The following is a 20139-nucleotide window of genomic DNA, read 5'->3' as shown; positions in this document are numbered from 1 at the left end:
CTTTCATCTTGAGACAAAATCGGAGGGACATCATCATATAGTTCTTGGTGATGAAAAGGTAAACAAAACTGAAGAGATTCATTTTTGCTCAACAAGTATATTTTTAAGTGGTTGTCCAATCAGACAAGTTTCTTAAAATAAGTAAGTGTTGAGGCATTTTAAAAATCATTGTATGTATACTTGGTTCGTACTAAGCACATTAGCGTGCTCATTTTATCTCACTTTTTAAACTCATAGTCGATAGATTGTTGTGTAGATATCTTAGGATATTCACTCTGATCGACATGGAACAAACATTTTATTCAGAGTTTAACTAAAAGCAAAACTACAAAGAAAGCTCAGGATAGTGTTAGTTTGGAAAAACTCCAGTGAGCGTTGCAAATTTTAACCCTTATCCCTTATCCTACGGTATTTTAACAATGAGCAGTTCTTTCTTTGAAATTGGATCAATCTGTTAATGGCTTATAGTGGCGTTTTTGGAGAATTCATTGACTGAGTTGCAAACTTATCCAGGTTTACACTGGTGGCAGAAATCATTGTACTCATTTATAGCAGGTAAGGGTTAAATAAAGGATTGACAAAAGAGTTTATCGATACACCTGCTGATATTTAAGCTAATTTTCACCTATTCTTGGTAAAATGAAATGTAACAAAAAACGTGTCAATTTCAATATAGATTAACAAAATTATGTCAGAATGTACTCTTGTACAGTGTTATGTGAACTGTGTAAAATTTTACCTTAAGGATGGCCATGCAGAGATAATCTCCTAGTTTATCTTCAAATTGATGGAAAGAAATTCATTATATCGTTAAACAACAATGGTTTTCATATTATGGGATATATTCCCTCGCGAGTTTACATTCTGGTAAAAAAAGAAAAAGATTATGCCTAAAGTCACTCCTACATGGAAATAGCCCTTGGGAATTAAATCAAATAATTTGAAACGAATATTGATAAAAGTGTATATTTTGAAAACTGTGTCTAGAAAATACTGAGTTTTGAAATTATATCTGTAAATCCACAGGCTTCAGTATTGGACATTCCTCCAACTCCACCCACCTGATATTTTGTATGTATGCATATATATATATATATATATATATATATATATATATATATATATATATATATATATATATATATATATATATATATATATATATATATATATATATATATATATTTGTTTTTGAAAAATGAAAATTGAGATACTGATATATGTATATGTAAGGTTGTTTTCTTCTCATGCATTATTGGTGTACTTGTCTTAATTGTTCAACTATTAGGCCTGTCAGATTTCAACAATTTTCAGCCATTCTGGGCTTGTTTGATCTACAGATGCATTTAGTTTAAGAACCCAAAAACAATTCCATGGAACAGTTTTCATGTGGCAAAAAGAAATATCTAGAAAACAGTCTTTTTTCATTGCTTTTCACAAGGTCAACATATTTTATAGAAAAGAAGAAGAAGAAGAGAAAAAAACAAGAGTTTTCACAGTGACTTGTAAATAATTGCCAAATTTACAATAACTAATAATTTGACATCTAAACTTTAACTGAAAAGGAACATTTAATTTAGCCACCATTTACTGTCAGAATTTCAAGATATTGTCATTTTAGAGGAACTATTTCAAAACTAACACTTTTCTATGTAAGCCGGAAATGGACTGGTTTCCAGCATTTTGTTCTTATCTTATTACTCACTGTAAGTTTCCACTGGCTGGCCAAAACAGTTTGGTATTTTCCATAAATAATTCACTGTTACTCGAATCTGCTGTGAGTTGTGCGACCAGTTTTGGCCAGTTAGTGTAAACATTCATAGAAAAGTCATGAGTTTTGAAATATTTCCTCTAAAACAATTATATCACTGCATTCTCACTGATCTGAAGACAGAAAGTGGTGTCTAAATGTTTCACATGAGTTAAAATTTAGATTTGAAATGATAAATTATTGAAAATTTGACAAATTACACTGGTCAACAGTGAAATCATTACTGACTTGAAAAGGCCCTAATCTGTAGTATTTTGGTGTGCCGAACACGAATATAACCGTGAAAAATTTGTATTGGCTCTCGTTTTGAAGATATTCATATACCTCATTTTCTATGTTTCAATGTGTAAATTTCTCCAGTAGGACTGCAGCAACATCCGGAATAATGATGTAACATTGCATAATACCATCATGCTCACATCATCCACAGTTGATTGCATCATTTTCTGATGCAATGCAATACTAATGCCATGCGGCTGCTGAAGTAAGTTGACGTCAGCAGTGTCCTATACATGTGTAGGCCTATTATACTAATGCCAGGCGGCTGCTGAAGCTGACGTAAGCAGTGTACTATATAAAGCCCAATCAGATAGGTTCAGCATTTAAAATATTTTAGACGTTGTGCGAGACAGTTCAAGCTACTGTTACATAAAACTTATTATTTTATCCATTTACGTACAATAAAGAACAGTAATGCCTCGAAAGTGTGTTAATACCGCGGACAATTTTTGCTATATTTGTGGGGAAGTGACATTTGCCAACCAGAAGAAAAGTATCAATTCTCAAGTGAAGAAGGCATATCATCTTTACTTCGGATGCAAGGTTGGTGACCAAGACAAGCCTTGGGCTCCGCATATATGCTGTGCTACATGTACAACACAGCTTTCACAGTGGTTGAATTGCAAAAGGTCATCAATGCCGTTTGCAGTCCCAATGGTGTGGAGAGAGCCAAGCAACCACCTAAATGACTGTTACTTCTGCTTGGTTCCTCCTCTTTCCGGCGGAATAACGAAGCGAAAGAAGTCGAGAATAGTCTACCCAAACATTCCGTCTGCATTGAGACCAGTTCCACATGGTGAGGGACTTCCTATTCCAGAACCTCCAGCAGAATATTCTCTTGATTCATCTGACGAAGACAAAGGTGAGTCGACCTGTTCTTCTCCTGGTCCATCAGCATGCAGTGATCCAGATTTTCACTGTGGTGCATCATCAACCCCACACAGAATAACACAGGAAGAACTAAATGACCTGATTCGTGATTTGGACTTATCAAAGAACAAGGCAGAATTGCTAGGATCAAGACTCCAACAATGGAATCTTCTAGAAGAAGATGTCACAATTACTGCATATCGAAAGCGCCACCAGCAATTGGAGCCTTTCTTCAGAAAGGAAAGTAATCTGATATTCTGTTCCGATATTGAGGGCCTCATGAATGCTTTAAAAATCACTCATGACCCACAAGAATGGAGACTGTTTGTGGACTCTTCGAAACTGAGTCTCAAGGCTGTGCTTTTGCACAATGGAAACATTCTTCCATCTATTCCAGTAGCGTATGCTGTCCACATGAAAGAGACATACGATAACTTAAGGCAGCTACTGAATTCCATTGAGTATAACAAGTACAGCTGGCACCTCTGTGGTGATTTGAAGGTAGTTGCCCTTTTAATGGGACTGCAGCAAGGATATACAAAATACATGTGTTTCTTATGCGAGTGGGATAGCCGAGCAAGGGAAATGCACTACATGAGGAAGGAATGGACTCACAGGCAGAATGTAGCCATTGGAGAGAAGAATATCCAACACCCAGCTCTGGTTGAGGCTCAGAAAATCTTGCTACCACCCCTTCACATCAAACTAGGTTTGATGAAGAACTTCGTGAAAGCCATTGACCGGACTTTGCCAGCATTCCGATACCTGCATGAAAAATTCCCTCGACTCAGCGAAGCAAAGATTAAAGAGGGAGTTTTTGTGGGTCCTCAGATTTGAGAGCTTTTCAAAGATGACCGGTTCAACAACTTGCTGGAAGGTGACGCGAAACAAGCATGGAATGCTTTTCGCCTAGTTTCTACAAACTTCCTCGGAAATGTTAGGGCAGAAAACTATAAGGAACTAGTAGAAGACATGTTGATGAAGTATAAGAAACTTGGCTGCAATATGTCTCTAAAGATTCACTTCCTTCATTCCCATTTGGATTTCTTTCCTATCAACTGTGGTATTGTTAGTGATGAACACGGCGAACGTTTTCATCAAGATATCGCAACAATGGAACAAAGATACCAGGGAAAATGGTCCACTACAATGCTGGCTGACTACTGCTGGACACTCCTCAGAGATGCTCCCGAACAGCTGTACAAGAGACAGGCGAAGAAATCTAAGATGTAGTCAATGACTTGATTTTTTATAGGTAGGCTATTACAGTTGACCTTTTACTATTGGAATGCATTTCGTTATGTAAACATTAATTTCTTGCAGATTACAAAAAAACTAGAGCCAATTTTGCAATTTGACTGTCATATTCGTGTTCAGCACATAAAAATTGATAAGAATTGACTAATTTTATTTCAGTAACATGACTTTTGTAAAAATTTGTTGTCCAGTGTTATTTATAAATTACAGTGAAAATGATGTTTTTTATGGTTCTATATGTCAATCTCATGAGAAACTCCCATATTTCAAAATATTACTCTTTGGCATGGGACAACTGTGGAATTGTGTTTGGTTTCTAAACTACCTGCATCTGCGGATCCAATGAGTTCTTTGTGGTTGAAAATTGCAGAAATTTTACAGGTGTAATAGCTGACAAATTAAGACAAGATACAACAATAGATACAACAATAATGCATAGGAAAGACAACTACCTTATATATATATATATATATATATATATATATATATATATATATATATATATATATATATATATATATATATATATATATATATATATATATAAGTGTGGTAATGTTTTTGTTTTGTAATGTTTGTTTGAACATATAAATATGTAAAAACTTTAAATGGGTTGGCATAGTATCCAATGATACTGTGTGTAAAAGGTGTGATATAAGATATGTGTTAATGTGTTATCTTTATATACGACAATTAAAGCTGCATGTTCAGTCTGTTGGGGAACATTTTCCATGTTTACTGAAAATAAAAGTAATTCAGGCATCTTGTGGTTTTAATATTTCTTTAATCCCTTCATATAAAATACATATTACCTTGTCTAACTTGAAATTAATTTTTGAAACTTACATGTATGGCCCTGCTATCAAATTTCATATATAATTTCTGGGTACTATTATTTAGGCGCTTATAAATAGATTGATCGTAATCAAAATAAACTGGTTTTTAATCCAAATAAACTGTCAAGGCAATGTTTCATCCTTAAACCTGAAAACCACAAATACCTGTTTGATCAAAAATGAACAACTCATTTTATTATTACCATCCACAAAATGTTTTATATTTATCATATTATCTTTAATTATAAATATTAATTAGAGCCATTACATTTTATTTCTGACTATTAAGTAAGTTTAATACTTCTATTCAAATTACCAATAATAAAAATGAATATATAATTCACGTCTTTAAAAATAATTTGCCATGGAAAAAATCACTTCTATGGGTGGTCATCCATTTTTGAATATGCCTCCCCACAAGGGGTATGTTTAAATTGAATAGCCCTCAGCTATTATTATTATCAGAGTTTTCATTTTTACATCTTACGCTTTTGATTTGCTGCAATTTTCGGTCGTTATTAGAGTGAGAGTCCCGTTATTTGATAATCAATAATTTTGTGTAATCGATTGAGGGTTATCTGATTTAAATTATTTCAATCGAAATTTTATAGCATGCCCTATGCACCCTATGGTCACATTTTACATGAAGCACAGAGAGACAGCTTAACATAATGCGATAATAATAGTTTGCTCAGGTTTACATAGATGCAGCTGTGCTTCATATTCACAATATGTGAAGTTATGAGGAATCATTGAACAAATATGCAATTTCGATGGAAATAGCAACATAAACAAGTGGGAATAGTTTGTTAATCTCATTGTGGATTCATAAAAAACAGTGTTAATTAATCTCTCAACAAAATCGTTGTCACGAAATGAAAGTTTTTGTACTATCTTAATGGAACAAAATGCGGTACAAATGTACGAAATGGAATTTTGTTGCTATCCTATTGAAACAAAACGCTTTACAAATGTACGGAATGAAATTGTGTTTAGTATTATTTTGAAACAAAACACTGTACAAATGTATGAAATGGAATTTTGTGTACTATTGGTAACACAATACTGTACAAATGTATGAATGAAATTTTGTGTACTATCCTATTGGAACAAAACTGTACAAATGCACGAGATAAAATTTTGTGTACTGTCCTATTGAAAAAAAATGCTCTACAAATGTACGAAATGAAACTGTGTACTATTCTATTGGAATAAAACACTGTACAAATGTATGAAATGAAATTTTGTGGATTATCCTATTGGAACAAATTACTGTACATATGCACGATATGAAATTTTGTGCACTATCATATTGGAACAAAACAGTGTACAAATGTACGAAATGAAATTTTGTGTACTATTGCTCCAAAACTCTGTACAAATGTACGAAATGAAATTTTGTTTATTATTTGGAACACACACACGGTACAAATGTACGAAATACAGTTTTGTGTACTATTCTATTGCAACAAAACATTATACAAATGTACGAAATGAAATTTCTTCTTCTATCCTATTGGAATAAAACACTGTACAAATATACGAAATGACATTTTGTGTACTATCCTATTGGAACAAAACACTGTACAAATGTATGAAATGAAATTTTGTGTACTATTCTATTGTACAAAATGTGGATAATACCAATCCTAGATTTTTTAACACTATCATTTTTAACTATTCTAAAATAATACACACGCCCCTTCTATAAATATTTGTTTCTTGTTTTATCTCTGACACGTATTTGTTTTATCTCAGGAGCAAATAGTCGCATGAAAGAATTCATATGATTAGCCGTTTTTAGAAAAGTTTACAATTCTAGTTTCTATAGGATACTACTATCCGATTTGGTGATAATGATGTTGCTGATGACTATTATGATTGATGTTTAAAGTAAAGACTATTTGAATCTTTTTTTTCGTTTCATTAATCTAAAGACTGTGGGACACCGGGTGTCCGAATGGTCGAAAGCGCTCGCCTTTACCGATCACTGCTATCTCACCTCTGTTCGTGTGGGTTCGAGTCTCGGACTCGGCCAATGTGGGTATGTGAGAAAGCTTGTCACTAGCTTCCGGTGGGTAGGTGATTCTTACTTGGGTTATCCCTGGTTCTTTCTCCACCAGTTATTCTGACCGCCATGTACAATCTATCGTGAGCTGAAAAATGGCGTTAAACCCAAAACAACAGCAGCAACATTAAGAAGCATAAATGTTCACATCGTAAGAACCAAGACAAAATATTTTACGTAATGAATAGAAGCAGGACGTTTGCTTACAAAGGATGAAAATTTGATTCCATATTCGTGTATAATGTTTCTTCAGGAAAAACACATCTGCAACCAACAAGATTTCATGAAGCCTTCACATCATGTTGTGCAAAAGGCGTATTGTCTGAGGTATCCGAATATACTTATAAAAACGTCTCTACACTAGATTACAATACTATTTAATACACAATACATTCTTTGTCATGTAATTAATATAATCTTACATATTTGCTCAATTCAAATTAGACTGATGGAACTTTGTTTTCAATTTAATCTATTGCTAAGAGGAAGATTGGCGAAAGAAATAAATTTGTTTACTCGTTTAATGAGAGTCTTTCATAATATGCACTCGAGCAAGCTGTTGTTCAAAAAAATTAAATCAAATTAAAGAGAAAAAAAAAATACTTGAATTAATTATAAATAAGATTTTGGATTTTATAAGCTTGCCATTTATGCTTCGGACACACATGATGTTTAAAAAAAAAGAATGAAAAACGTCCAGTCTTTAAGAGCCATTTAGAAAATAGCGGGCTTGTTAGTGATATGGTCTCTATACAGCTATTTTTATTTTCAAGGGCAAAGTTCATTTGAACGAAGCAAGTAAAGTGTATATATAATTTCATCGTAATTGAGATATAAATAAATTATATTTAGCACACAAGACTATTTTTTAAAAATAGATCAAATATTGATGCGCCTGTTTAGTCTTCCATACCTAAAATACCCAATATTTATTGCTTGTTCTTTTTTTATATTTAATACTAATTTCATTTGCATAGTTAATGTCTGATTGTGTCTAAAAAGTTACCCTCAATAATTTTTTGTTGACATTGCCTTAGTCTTATATACTGTTAAGTATATTTGATTTAATTTAATTGTCTGTTTGTAAGTTGTAATATTTTTTTTAATTTAATTACATGTCAAAGTAATGTAACTGTGTTTACTAGGAATTTGACATTTTCCAGAAATTAGTTTGACCTGACTGTTTAGTCGAAAACACCGAAAAATAGAACTTTGTATCTTTTTGCCGACCTAGTCCCTGACCTTGATTGAGAATCCAGTAAACAACTTCTTTTCTTAATTCATTCTTAATGTGTGAAAAATAATAATGAAATCGAGGCTGACTGGGACTACGTGACTTTAGACGTAAATATTTCTACGCTGTTCTCGAAATTCTGCAGGGTTGACCCTCATCCGGAAATCTGTTTTGCATCTCAAGTTAGTGGATAACCTTTATCTATAGAGTAATTAGTAAGTCGGACTTTTAAACACTGGGACGTAACGTTTTTTTTCTTCTGTTGTGACCAGTTGCGTTATATTTTAAATTTTCTTCAAGCTATTTGGATTCTAAAAGATTCATTCTTTTTCCTGGAAATATTTGAGTGCTCATACATGATTCTTTGACAAAGACATTTCTTGAAATATTATTCGGACATTCAAACACCGGAATATTGTTTGTGATCGTCAAAGAATAGTAGATACATCCGTAGTATATAATGGCTACAGTATACGTCATCGCCTTCCATTAGAAAATTTCATTACTAGTACTTCTAAAATTTAATTCGTGGATTAATCTTGGATTATTTCTGGATTTGATTTCTTAAAACCGTAAATTCGTATTTTTTCATTTTTACATTGTTTTTCCAGGGAAATAAAATAATTGTTAAATTTTTCAAAGCTTGCTGTTTTCACTCTTTCTTTGTTACTTTTTATTAGAGCCTGAATATGTAACATAGGAATACAAGTATAGGTGGCGTTACAGGGAGAAAAAAATTAATAATATTTGAAAACAATTAAAACAATAATATGCATTTCAAGGCTATATCATAAACAGCAGCTCGTGAAATTAATATTCAGTTTTGTTTCAATTTTAAAGATTACATATTTATACAAAACATATCCGAATTATAATATTGGCTATATTACACCTTAAAGAGAAAGCACCCTTTAAAATGTTTAAGATTGTGGAAAATACATAGGGTTTTTCATTAGTGTTATCAAAATAAAGGATTTCACTGCACGCTCTAACACCGTGTTTTATTAGCTCCTGTCATGGCTTGCACTGTTGACTTATACAGTGTCCTGCTTTCCACTGCGTAAAATCGGAAGATTCCTGGGCCACTGGAACACTTTCGCCCGGCCTCGATTTGGAATAGATTTTTTGAGTGGTCAGCGGTTATGCGTCGTATAGCTGTGTATGGCCACTCACAATGAATTCCTGGTGTCCTTTTATCAGAAAGATGCAACTTGGTTCTATCAACAGTCAACATGTAATCTTGATATCCTATAAACTGACACTTGCAACTTGCATCAGTTGTGATTAAAGTCACGGCGAACCTGTTGCCTATGAAATAGAAGAGGGAATGTTTATCAAAGTCTTTTAATGTGAACTGTTATTTCTCTTACTAAAAGGAACGGGCGACAGAGGATGTTGTATGACGGCATTGGATGCATTTACATTTTAAGATACAAAATACCATGAAGTTTATATATTTTAGGGCATCAATTTTCACTGCGTAACAAAATAAGCTGTACCCGCAGCATTTACCACAGTATTAAACCGATCAGTTCGAATTGCAATACCAGTAGTTAGAAATTTCATCCGATAAAGGGAATAGAAAAGAACTTTTTCTCTTTTATCATACATAGACTAGTTTTTATTATACTAGGAAACCAATGAGCAGATTTCAATCAAATTGTGTGTAAATGTTATTTAAGATTGATATCATATAATTAAGTTTTGAATAATTTCTGATCTCCTTAGCTACAGGCTTTATATATTGTTATTTTTATTGGTCAGTTTTGATCCAGGTATGTATATGTGATCGTCACCAAAATGTCATTCAGTTCGTAAACAAGATATCTGCTCTTAAATGTTATGAACGTCAACGACAAATTTGATATGAAATCCTTCTGTTTACCACTTGAATTAATATAAGACTTTAATTTCATACGCAGAAAAGCCCAACTTTATAGAACTAAACAAATTGTTCAATATTTTTACAGAGCAGCAGTAATATCCCCTGACAATCATCTGGATGCTTTTATTTTTTGTTTTGTTAATCTGCGTACTACTGATAAGAGTATGGACATATGGGATGGAGGTAGTACGAATATGTGTTCAGCAGCAATGGAGAGCAACCACTGGTCTGTTTCGGATTCAGTTTTATACAGATCCCGTGAGAGAAAAAAAGTCAACAAAGGATAATGAAACTGCGATTGTAAAAAAAGCAAAAAGGAATTGTCCACATACCATGTTGGATTTGTGTGTACAGATGCACATCGTCGTCTTCTTTCTTGTCACGAGTTAACACTGTGTAAGTATCGCAGCGTATTGGTCCTTTATTGCTCTTTGTATCAGTGGCAGATTCCGTCGAAGAGCCAGAGGGAAAATCTGAATGAATCATAAAATGTATCATTGTTTTCTCTATACCCATCTCGTTATCATACACATGTAGACAAACTTTTTCTGAAAAATGATGTTTACAATGAAGTGGAGAAATATAGTGAACTAGACATTGGTTGGGGCCATTAAGCAGTTTCAAAGAAATACATATTAACTGTTATTATTCATCATGAATATCTGACTTGGATTTGATACAACCGTTCTGCACACTTTTCAAGTGACGTGTCAAAGCACATAGCATCGCTGAAAGTATTTGTTTAATAAAATCATCTTTCTTTTTGTTTCTTCTTCCAAAAGTTCTTTTCAATTCAGTGTTAAACCGTCATATCGTGAACTATTATGTTAAAATTCTTTTCAGGTTTTAATTTTTATCTTCACAGACAAAGTTATACAATGAGAACTCGTTATCTTGATAATGGGAATTAGTAATGGCCTTGATATAGTAAGAAAGGATACACATTTGCACGCTTACCCATGTTAAGACTTACAGGATAATACATTCATTTGTGAGCAATATAAAAAGTTTATAAACTTGGAGAAATCACCGGCGGATGTGTCTCCAAAAGAAAGGTCAAAATAAGCCACTCTGGGATAGATTAACTGCAAACATATTCGCAAATTTCAAAAACCTAATGCATTTGACACTGAGAATGGACTCCATACTTTCCGATATACTATATATAACATTATTCATGAAACATGCATTAAACTGTATGTGTATATCACCTTAATTTTGTTAATTACAAATGCAATTTGTCGAAGTTTACATTCATTTGGGTATGTCATTTCTGACAGTTGAGTCTGGGTATTTTTTGTTTGTTTTCTTGCTTCCTTTTTCATTTCTTGACAGTTGTGTGAACTTGAGGACATGCTTTGATGTTCTAAAATAGGTAGCGTTGTCTGCTATAAAGTCATTGATCTACTTAGCCGGAACTCATAAATCACGTGCAGTTAGGCCTTGTCCATCATCACATCAAACAGTGTGTATGTTATAGATTTTTAACTTAGCTTTAACAGTTTTCATTCATATCGCCACTTTGTCTGCAGTCTGACAATTTATAGTGATATCTAGCAATGGGGCATCATGTTGCAGTCATGTAGCATCATGCCCCACCCAGACAAATGATCCTGACACCAGGCCGACCAAACCTAACACTAACCTCGTAATGCAGAGCGCCAAGTGAGGCAGCTGCTAGTCCCATTTTTATAAGTCTTTGGTATGATTTGACCGGGGCTCGATGACCGCTCCGGTGGTCTAGTGGTTAGAGCTTCCGCCCTGGAAGCGGGAGGTCGTGGGTTCGAACCCCGGCCGAGTTATTCCAAAGACTTCTAAAAACGTGATACTAACAGCTGCCTCGTGGATATCCTATAAACTGACATTTGCAACTTGCATCAGTTGTGATTAAAGTCACGGCGAAGCTGCTGCCCATGCAATAGAAGAGGGAACGTTTATCAAAGTCTTTTAATGCTGAACTGTTATTTATCTTACTAAAATGAACGGGCGACGGAGGATGCAGTATGACGGCATTGGATGCATTTACATTTTAAGATACAAAATACCATGAAGTTTATATTTTTAGGGCATCAATTTTCACTGCGTAACAAAATTAGCTGTACCCACAGCATTTACCGCAGTATTAAACCGAGCAGTTCGAACTGCAATACCAGTAGTTAGATACTAAATCTGATAAAGGGAATAAAAGAGAACTTTTTCTCTTTTATCACACTTAGACTCGTTTTTGTTATACTAATAAACCGATGAGTAGATTTCAATAAAATTCTGTGTAAATGTTATTTGAGATTGATATCCTGTAATTAAGTTTTGAATAACTTCTGATCTTAGCTATATGCGTTATATATTTTTATTTTTATTGGCCAGATTTGATCAAGATAGGTATATGTGATACTCACTGCCCAATTTCATGCAGTCCGTAAGCAAGATATCTACCCTTTAAGTTATGAACGTCAACGACAAAATTTGCTTATGAAATCCTTCTGTTTACCACTTGAATTAAAGTCTTTTATTACTTTCATACGCAGAAAAGCCCAACTCTATAGAACTAAACAAATTGTTCAATATTTTTACAGAGCAGCAGTAATATGCTCCGACAATCATCTGGATGCATTTATTTTTTTATTTTGTTAATCTGCGTAGCATTTATTTTTTATTTTGTTAATCTGCGTACTACTGATAAGAGTATGGACATATGAGATGGAGGTAGTACGAATATGTGTTTAGCAGCAATGGAGAGCAACCACTGGTCTGTTTCGGATTCAGTTTTATACAGATCCCGTGAGAGAAAAAAAGTCAACAAAGGATAATGAAACTGCGATTGTTAAAAAAGGAAAAACGATTTGTCTACATACCATGTTGGAGCTGTGTGTACAGGTGCACATCGTCGTGTTGTTTCTTGTCATGAGTTAACACTGTGTAAGTATCGCATCGTATTGGTCCTTTATTGCTCTTTGTATCAGTGGCAGATTCCGTCGAAGAGCCAGAGGGAAAATCTGAATGAATCATAAAATGTATCATTGTTTTCTCTATACCCATCTCGTTATCATACACATGTAGACAAACTTTTTCTGAAAAATGATGTTTACAACGAAGTGGAGAAGTATAGCGAACTAGATTTTGGTTGGGGCCATTAAGCAGTTTCAAAGAAATACATATTAACTGTTATTATTCATCATGAATATTTGACTTGGATTCGATACAACCTTTCTGCACACTTTTCAAGTGACGTGTCAAAGTACATAGCATCGCTGAAAGTACTTTAAAAAAAATCTTTCTTTTTGTTTTATCTTCCGAAAGTTTTTTTTTCAATTCAGAGTTCAGCCGTCATACCGTGAACTATTATGTCAAAATTCTGTTCAGGTTTTATTTTTTATCTTCACAAACAAAGTTATACCAGGAGAAATATTTATGTTGCCAATTAGAATTAGTAATGGCATTGATATAGTAAGAAAGGATACACATTTGCACGCTTGCCCATGTTAAGACTTACAGGATAATACATTCATTTATTGGCAATATAAAAAGTTTATAAACTTGGAGAAATCACTGGTGGGTGTGACTCCAAAAGAAAGGTCAAAAGAAGCCACTCTTTGATAGATTAACTGCAAACATATTCGCAAATTTCAAAAACCTAATGCATTTGACACTGAGAATGGACTCCGCACTTTCCGATATAATATGTACAACATTATTAATAAATATGCTTTAAAATGTATGTGTATGTGTATATCACCTTAATTTTGTTAATTACTAATGCATTTTGTAGAAGTTTACATTCATTTGGGCATGTCATTTCTGGTGACAGCTCCGGTGGCGTAGTGCGTCCGCCGAGAAAGAGGGAGTCGTGGGTTCGAACCCCGGCCAAGTCATACCAAAGACTTCTAAAAAAATGATACGAACAGCTGCCTCGGTAGGCGCTCAGCATTAAGAGGTTAGTATTAGGACTGGTCGGCCTGGTGTCAGGATCATGTGACTGGGTGGGACATCATGCAACATGTCTGCGGCATGATGCCTGCCCCAGTGCTAGACATCACTTTAAACTGCCACACTGCAGACATCGTAGCGATTTGACTTGAAAAGTGTTAAAGCTGCGTTAAAAATCTAAATCATGCTCACACCAGGGATCGAAACCAGCAATCTCTGACATCAACAGGTTAATGTACAATTTGCAATGAATACTGAGAACACCTCGATAGTGTTTGCTTGATGGATTCATGCATTTACATATGAAACTTCGACTAATGCCAAAATCAGACATTATCTCATATTTTTATTCATTATTTTTAAATTGAGTAATAAGTATTATATCACTGCATATAAGTATTAAAATCTGGTATAGAACAGAATAATTTTCGTGTAATGATTCAAGGATAATGTTAAAGATCGTTAGCAGTGGGACCATCACACTCTTGCTGTGCTGAATTTATTCATCATTTTCAGTTGAAGTCTTTGACTCCAACGATCTTTCTTTGGGTTTTTCAATAATAACTTTGTATAATGGAAAACGGTACCCGTACGGTACAGTGTAGTGATTGTGAATTCACACTCATTTCTGGTCTGATGATCTGATGTATACCTTTCCAAAGAGTTTGATTTACAAATCTTTGATTTAACAAACGTACAGTTTTGTGAGGATCCAATGCAGGGACTCTAAATTCTTAATATTGACCTAATATCAAAGTTTCTTTTGAGATGTCAAATCTGACTACTTGACGGGAATGATGGTTCGGTGACAGTCCTCACTTTACATTTCGTATCAAGTTGTCATTGTTGTCTTCGTACTGGTAACCATAACCCCAAATTGTAGGTCCACCATTGGAAGACTCAGAATAGTGTCTTCATGATGTTCATCGGCCCAAGCTTCTAAACCTTTGTTTACGATGTGTGGGTGATAGCTTCCAGGGCAATAGATGTACTTGCAACTAGAGGTGTCAACGTAAAGAACTCGACCTCCTAAAGGGTCCAAGACAGAATACAATTTAAATGACTTTGGCTTTCCAGTAAGCAGCAATCATAGCATTACCAAACTTGTCGGGTGGTGCACATTCTGTGACTTCCTCGATATTCACCAAGATTAAATCTTCACATATGATTTCCGCATGTTTAATGAGCTTTCCCTTAAAGTCAAAGAATTGAAACTTAGAACTACGAAATACTCCGTGTTTGGCAGTATTTGATATTGAGCCAAACATCCCCACAAACAATTCAGCATGACCTTTACAACCGACCTTCTACCATCGTCCTGTTCAACGTTTTCCAAGATGATGCCTTCAAGGGTACGGTTCTTGGAATTAATTTTGTCTGCTGGAGTTACACATCAAGAAGGCCATTCGATAGTTGTTTTCTTCAATTTCAGAAATTCGTTGACGTAGTCCGAAAACATTCTTAGATTCGTTCTGTTGGTATTGTTCTGTGGTAGGAAAGTGTTAAACTTCATACGTTCGTCATATCTTGAGAAATTGTGAGCCATTACTTTAGCTTATCGATGACGGTTCTCGTAATGACGTACCTCCTCTCCTCTCTACGTTTCATCGTTTGGGTCTAAAATCCACTTTGCGATTTAAAGAAGAGTAGGAGAACTAAAAAAATATATCCCTCTCCCATCACGCTACAAACTCGACAGTGACAAAACTTGAACTTGTCGCGAACGCAATGAGCTTCACAATTATCAGGAATATGAATTCCAGTCTCATGTGAACATTCAAAGTCACATAAGATAAAGTCACATTTTTCTGATTATTCTTGTTGATAGTGTCATTTAAGACTTCGTTTTGGTCATTGTTATAGTTTCTTAATGTAACAATGATGATTGAAATCGATGAATTGGTTACCAAATATTTTTTCTGCTGGACGAAGATGTAAATTTTTGGTCATTTCCTCGAACAAGCTGTCCATAAGTGGGGAAATCTCGATAATTGGCAATTCGTTTTATGCGATGTCGCTCGTAACGGGATGGACTAACGAACGTCCTCTTGCAAGTAGAGCGATGAGTTTTTTCCCCCCTTTACTTCAAGAATGTAAGAACAGTGGTACCTCACTCTATAAGTAATATGTTGCTACCAATTGTTAAACCCTTAGTCACATTTGTCGCAATAGTAACTGTATTAGAGAAATCGTGTGATACTAATAATATCATGGAAATAATCTCGATGAAGAATTACGACTTCATGGTCGTAACTAAGTAACAGAAAATAACGAAAACAAGTTTTATAAAATTCAAAAAATAATTTATTTTCCATGAATAAAAATTTTAAATATATGAAAGGAAAATTTAAAAAGAACTCACAGCATTATGAATTAAATGTCAGATAGTCCTAAACGTTGTACACAATCCCAAATGTGTAAAGTTCCGAATGAATTCTAATGGTAATCCAATTAAAATCCAACAATCCGCTATTTGATTTGCTGATATGCCTGTAGTCTTGAATATGATAATGTGCCAGTAGCGTGGATAGTGGCGATGTGCTAAGAATATTTTGATGTATCACAATAAAATTTCTTTTCTGAATTCACTAACATTCCAAATTAATGTTACAGTCCATGAATATTATTAATGAGCACATTGTATTTTCCGTGCATAATAATTTGAATAAATAATTCCACCCAAATCAAATACTGAACTCAGCAAAAAGAATGATTCTGCTAAATATTTTGAACCAAGAATGAGCGATTTCTAAAGTAAATAAGATTATATAAAACAATAAGACACAAAACGTAGAACCAGGATGAGATCACAAGTTCATTTCTAGAAAATTGTAAGTTGTGAACAAGATCAAATCTCTTACTAAAATTATAATAACGAATGTGGTTAACTTAGGTAGACCAGGTGTTTTTATCACGGAATACAATGTCATAGACTTAGACCCAAATAAACATGTTTACATCTGTTGAGAATGATTTGAATATTTAATCCACAATCATAGATAAATATTATCTATGCATTATGTAGTTTACAAAAGAACTGAACTTAATTTTGGACAAGGCTAAGTACATAATAAAATTATACACAACATATAATCATGGAAAAAATAACGAACAATGCAAATTAAAATTTCATAACACAGAAGAAAAATATATGGCTGTAATTTCTCTCCGGGAAACACGTTCCTGGAAATAAAAGAGTCACACGATCGACTGTAGAGTGCACTTTCAACATATAAGAAGGTACCAATACGGATTGAAGTTTTGGCATACAGGAACCCCATAGGCAGTCTCTCAGGAAAATGTCAGCTTGCTGCAAACGAATTGCTGTCTTTACCTTGTTGTGTTGCTTCCGATAGTCTAATAATTTTTCGTGGTCTTTTCCATTCTGCTATCATGAAAAACTGGTAACGATGGAGATGGAAAAGAAGGTGTTACTACAAGCCAAATATCCCGCGAAGACGATAAGAAATGCGTTAAAGCCAATTTGAAGTCATTATTTGATGGAAAAGAAACTCGCTACAGCAGCAGTAGTAGTCGTACTAACAATGCTTTATGTATCCATTTTGCGCGCTCACCCCAATACATTGTCTTTACTTCAGTTGTTGATGTTGTACCTGGGCACGTGAGTAGCAATGGTACACCTTGGGGGCGTTATCACACACACACACACACACACACACACACACATATACACACACTATGGTCTCAAATTAATTAAATTCAACAAACATTTTAATTTTCAAGAATACACAAATTTTAAAGTAAACAATGACTTACTGTTTTGCGAATTCAATCTCAAATAGTCATAGAATGCAATTTTGTGGGTATATTGCATATATGACCACTACTATCATGTGTTTTGGTGTGATAGTATATTTATGCTGATTCACCCCACCCTCTTTTCTTACATTCAACCCATTTTGTTGGATGGTAGGTGTCGGGTTTTGGTCATTACACATTGCTTTTTGGATGGTATCTAAAATAGGTGCTGGATAGTAATAAAGGTGGTGTGTTGGATAACATTTAAAAGTTTGATGTTGGATAACAATCAAAAAGTGGTGTGTTGGAAAGTAACCACAGAATAAGGTGTAGATAGTAATGAAAAAGGGGTATAGAGTATTCAAAAATGGGATGTTGGATGATACTCAAGAAAGTGGAGTGTTGGAATATATGTTATATCTATGCATTGACTTATCGAGAGCCACGTACTTATTTAACATTAGCATTGAGCTAATGGGCTAAAACGGCACAGGGAAAGTTCATCATTTAAGAATGGACACTTACGGTTCTCATAATGTCGAAATTACCTCGGTTTGCAGTAATCATCACTACCATCTTTGTTGTAGATGTCACTTGGCAACATTGCGCTTGAGTTTGCAGGCCAAAAGGAAGTAAAAATTCCGGGACGATATGGGAGTCACTGGTTGAAGACATGGAAAAAATAAGAAAAAAATCAAAGCTGAGCCTTACCTTTCATAAATCCAGACTGCACTGATACCGTTGTTATTTTATTTGCTGTTTGCTTCTCTATGCAATTATCCTCTTCAGACGACAGGGGTCCGTCGGCCAGATTAGTGTGTCCGTTTATGTGCACTTCTTCACCAGCTAAAGACAGTGGTATATCTGACATCTTTGAATTTTGAAACTTTGGTATGGGACTCGAACTAAAAGCACAAACTATTCGACCTGAGGATGGTGGGGGAGGTAGAGCTACCCGCTTATTATCGTGGATGTGAGTGTTATCCCGGACGGGTTTTCCCGCTGAAAGTCTCTTTTGATTTATGAGAGGCTTCTCCGTTATGGCATCTCGTCTCAGATCTCGCCTGTTCAAATCTCCTCTTTTGTTGTGTAGATTATGGTCTCCCTTTAGCCCATCTTCCTGTAACAACAAGGAAGGTAAATTTATGCGCGCTTTACTATACGAATTCTGTTCTGCTTTTGATTCACGATCCACTCCTTTTTCTTGTGATTGCATAACCAAATATGGCATATATTTTCCTATGTATTCCATCTTGCCTTTCAACTGGTGGTGTTCTTCTTTGTCCCTGTTCTCTTGCATACGGCGTTGTGCAACATTGTCCTTCTCCAATCCAGTAGCATATGTACGGCTTGCAAACTTTCCGTGCACACTGCTCTGCATCGCTTGTTCACACGATGTCATAATTACATACAAGGAATCATTTTCTTCAGATTTCCTCCTGTCGTGGATATTGTGTTTCTTTTTATCAGATAAGGTCTCCGATACATTATATTTCCCAGGTTTTTCCTTCTCAATGGTATGATATCTATTCCATCTCTTATCGCCCATACCAGCCTTACACTCTGAATGGCTACCATTCACAAGTCTGGCTTGGTGTCTTATATGTTTAATATTATCTTCCATATGTTGATGTCTGGAGTCCTCCATATCCTTTAAGACGTTTCCTTCTCTGTAACTGGGAACCTAATCTTAGAACTTCGTTAATCCATCTTCGATAGTCTAATACAATGTAATACACCTTGATGATTTTGGCGATATAAATCTTTCTTCTTATAATTTAAAAAAAATAGTATCAGAACTTCCGCCATTAAAGTGTACTTACTAGAATCACCATTCCTTTCTTACTTCTTTGATGAGTGTACTCTCGTCTGGTCCATCGCAAAACAATTGGATGGAGTCTTTCTCCGTCTAGTTCTTTTTCTAGGTCAAGTGTGCATCTCCATATTTTTAGTAAACTTGTTTCACTTATTAAGGCTTTTCTTATTCTCTTGTTATTTTTCCAGTCCTTTTACTTTCAAGAAATGACTTAAGGAAGGAATTTATTTAAATAAATAAAACAATAATCGTCTTCTGTACAACCTGAGAAAAGTCTGTCTGTATACAACACAGACCAGTGTGCACATCAACGGATATAACTAAAGAAACGTGTCATAAATTAAAAAAGTAAATTATAATATGAATGGAAAATGAAAAGAAAAGTACATGGTCGTATGACCGTCTCTACTTCAATTGTTATTATGAGTTTTCCTGTTGAC

The 20139-nt window shown here is 34.6% G+C and overlaps 1 protein-coding gene across 2 annotated transcripts in view; it reads right to left on the bottom strand.

The window, feature by feature from the left end:
- The window catches only part of LOC149794920 (uncharacterized), a 26690-nt gene extending 6990 nt beyond the window's left edge, over nucleotides 1–19700 (bottom strand). The window contains exons 1-4 of one of the 2 annotated variants that reach the window (XM_089964562.1): nucleotides 18595–19700; nucleotides 13053–13193; nucleotides 10533–10673; nucleotides 4940–9623 (exon numbers count right to left, since the gene is read on the bottom strand). In XM_089964562.1, coding sequence (XP_089820688.1) covers nucleotides 9304–9623; nucleotides 10533–10673; nucleotides 13053–13193; nucleotides 18595–19531 — 1539 coding nt within the window. In that variant the 5' untranslated portion in view covers nucleotides 19532–19700 and the 3' untranslated portion in view covers nucleotides 4940–9303. Of the gene's footprint in view, nucleotides 1–4939; nucleotides 9624–10532; nucleotides 10674–13052; nucleotides 13194–18594 lie in introns of those variants that run through there. The other variant, XM_089964563.1, reaches the window with a different exon arrangement.
- Nucleotides 19701–20139: the final 439 nt, after the last annotated feature.

Source organism: Sinohyriopsis cumingii, chromosome 7, assembly GCF_028554795.1.
Source record: "Sinohyriopsis cumingii isolate HCF-2022 chromosome 7, ASM2855479v2, whole genome shotgun sequence".
Lineage (NCBI taxonomy): Eukaryota > Metazoa > Mollusca > Bivalvia > Unionida > Unionidae > Sinohyriopsis > Sinohyriopsis cumingii.
This window is presented reverse-complemented; position numbering and strand designations above follow the sequence as displayed.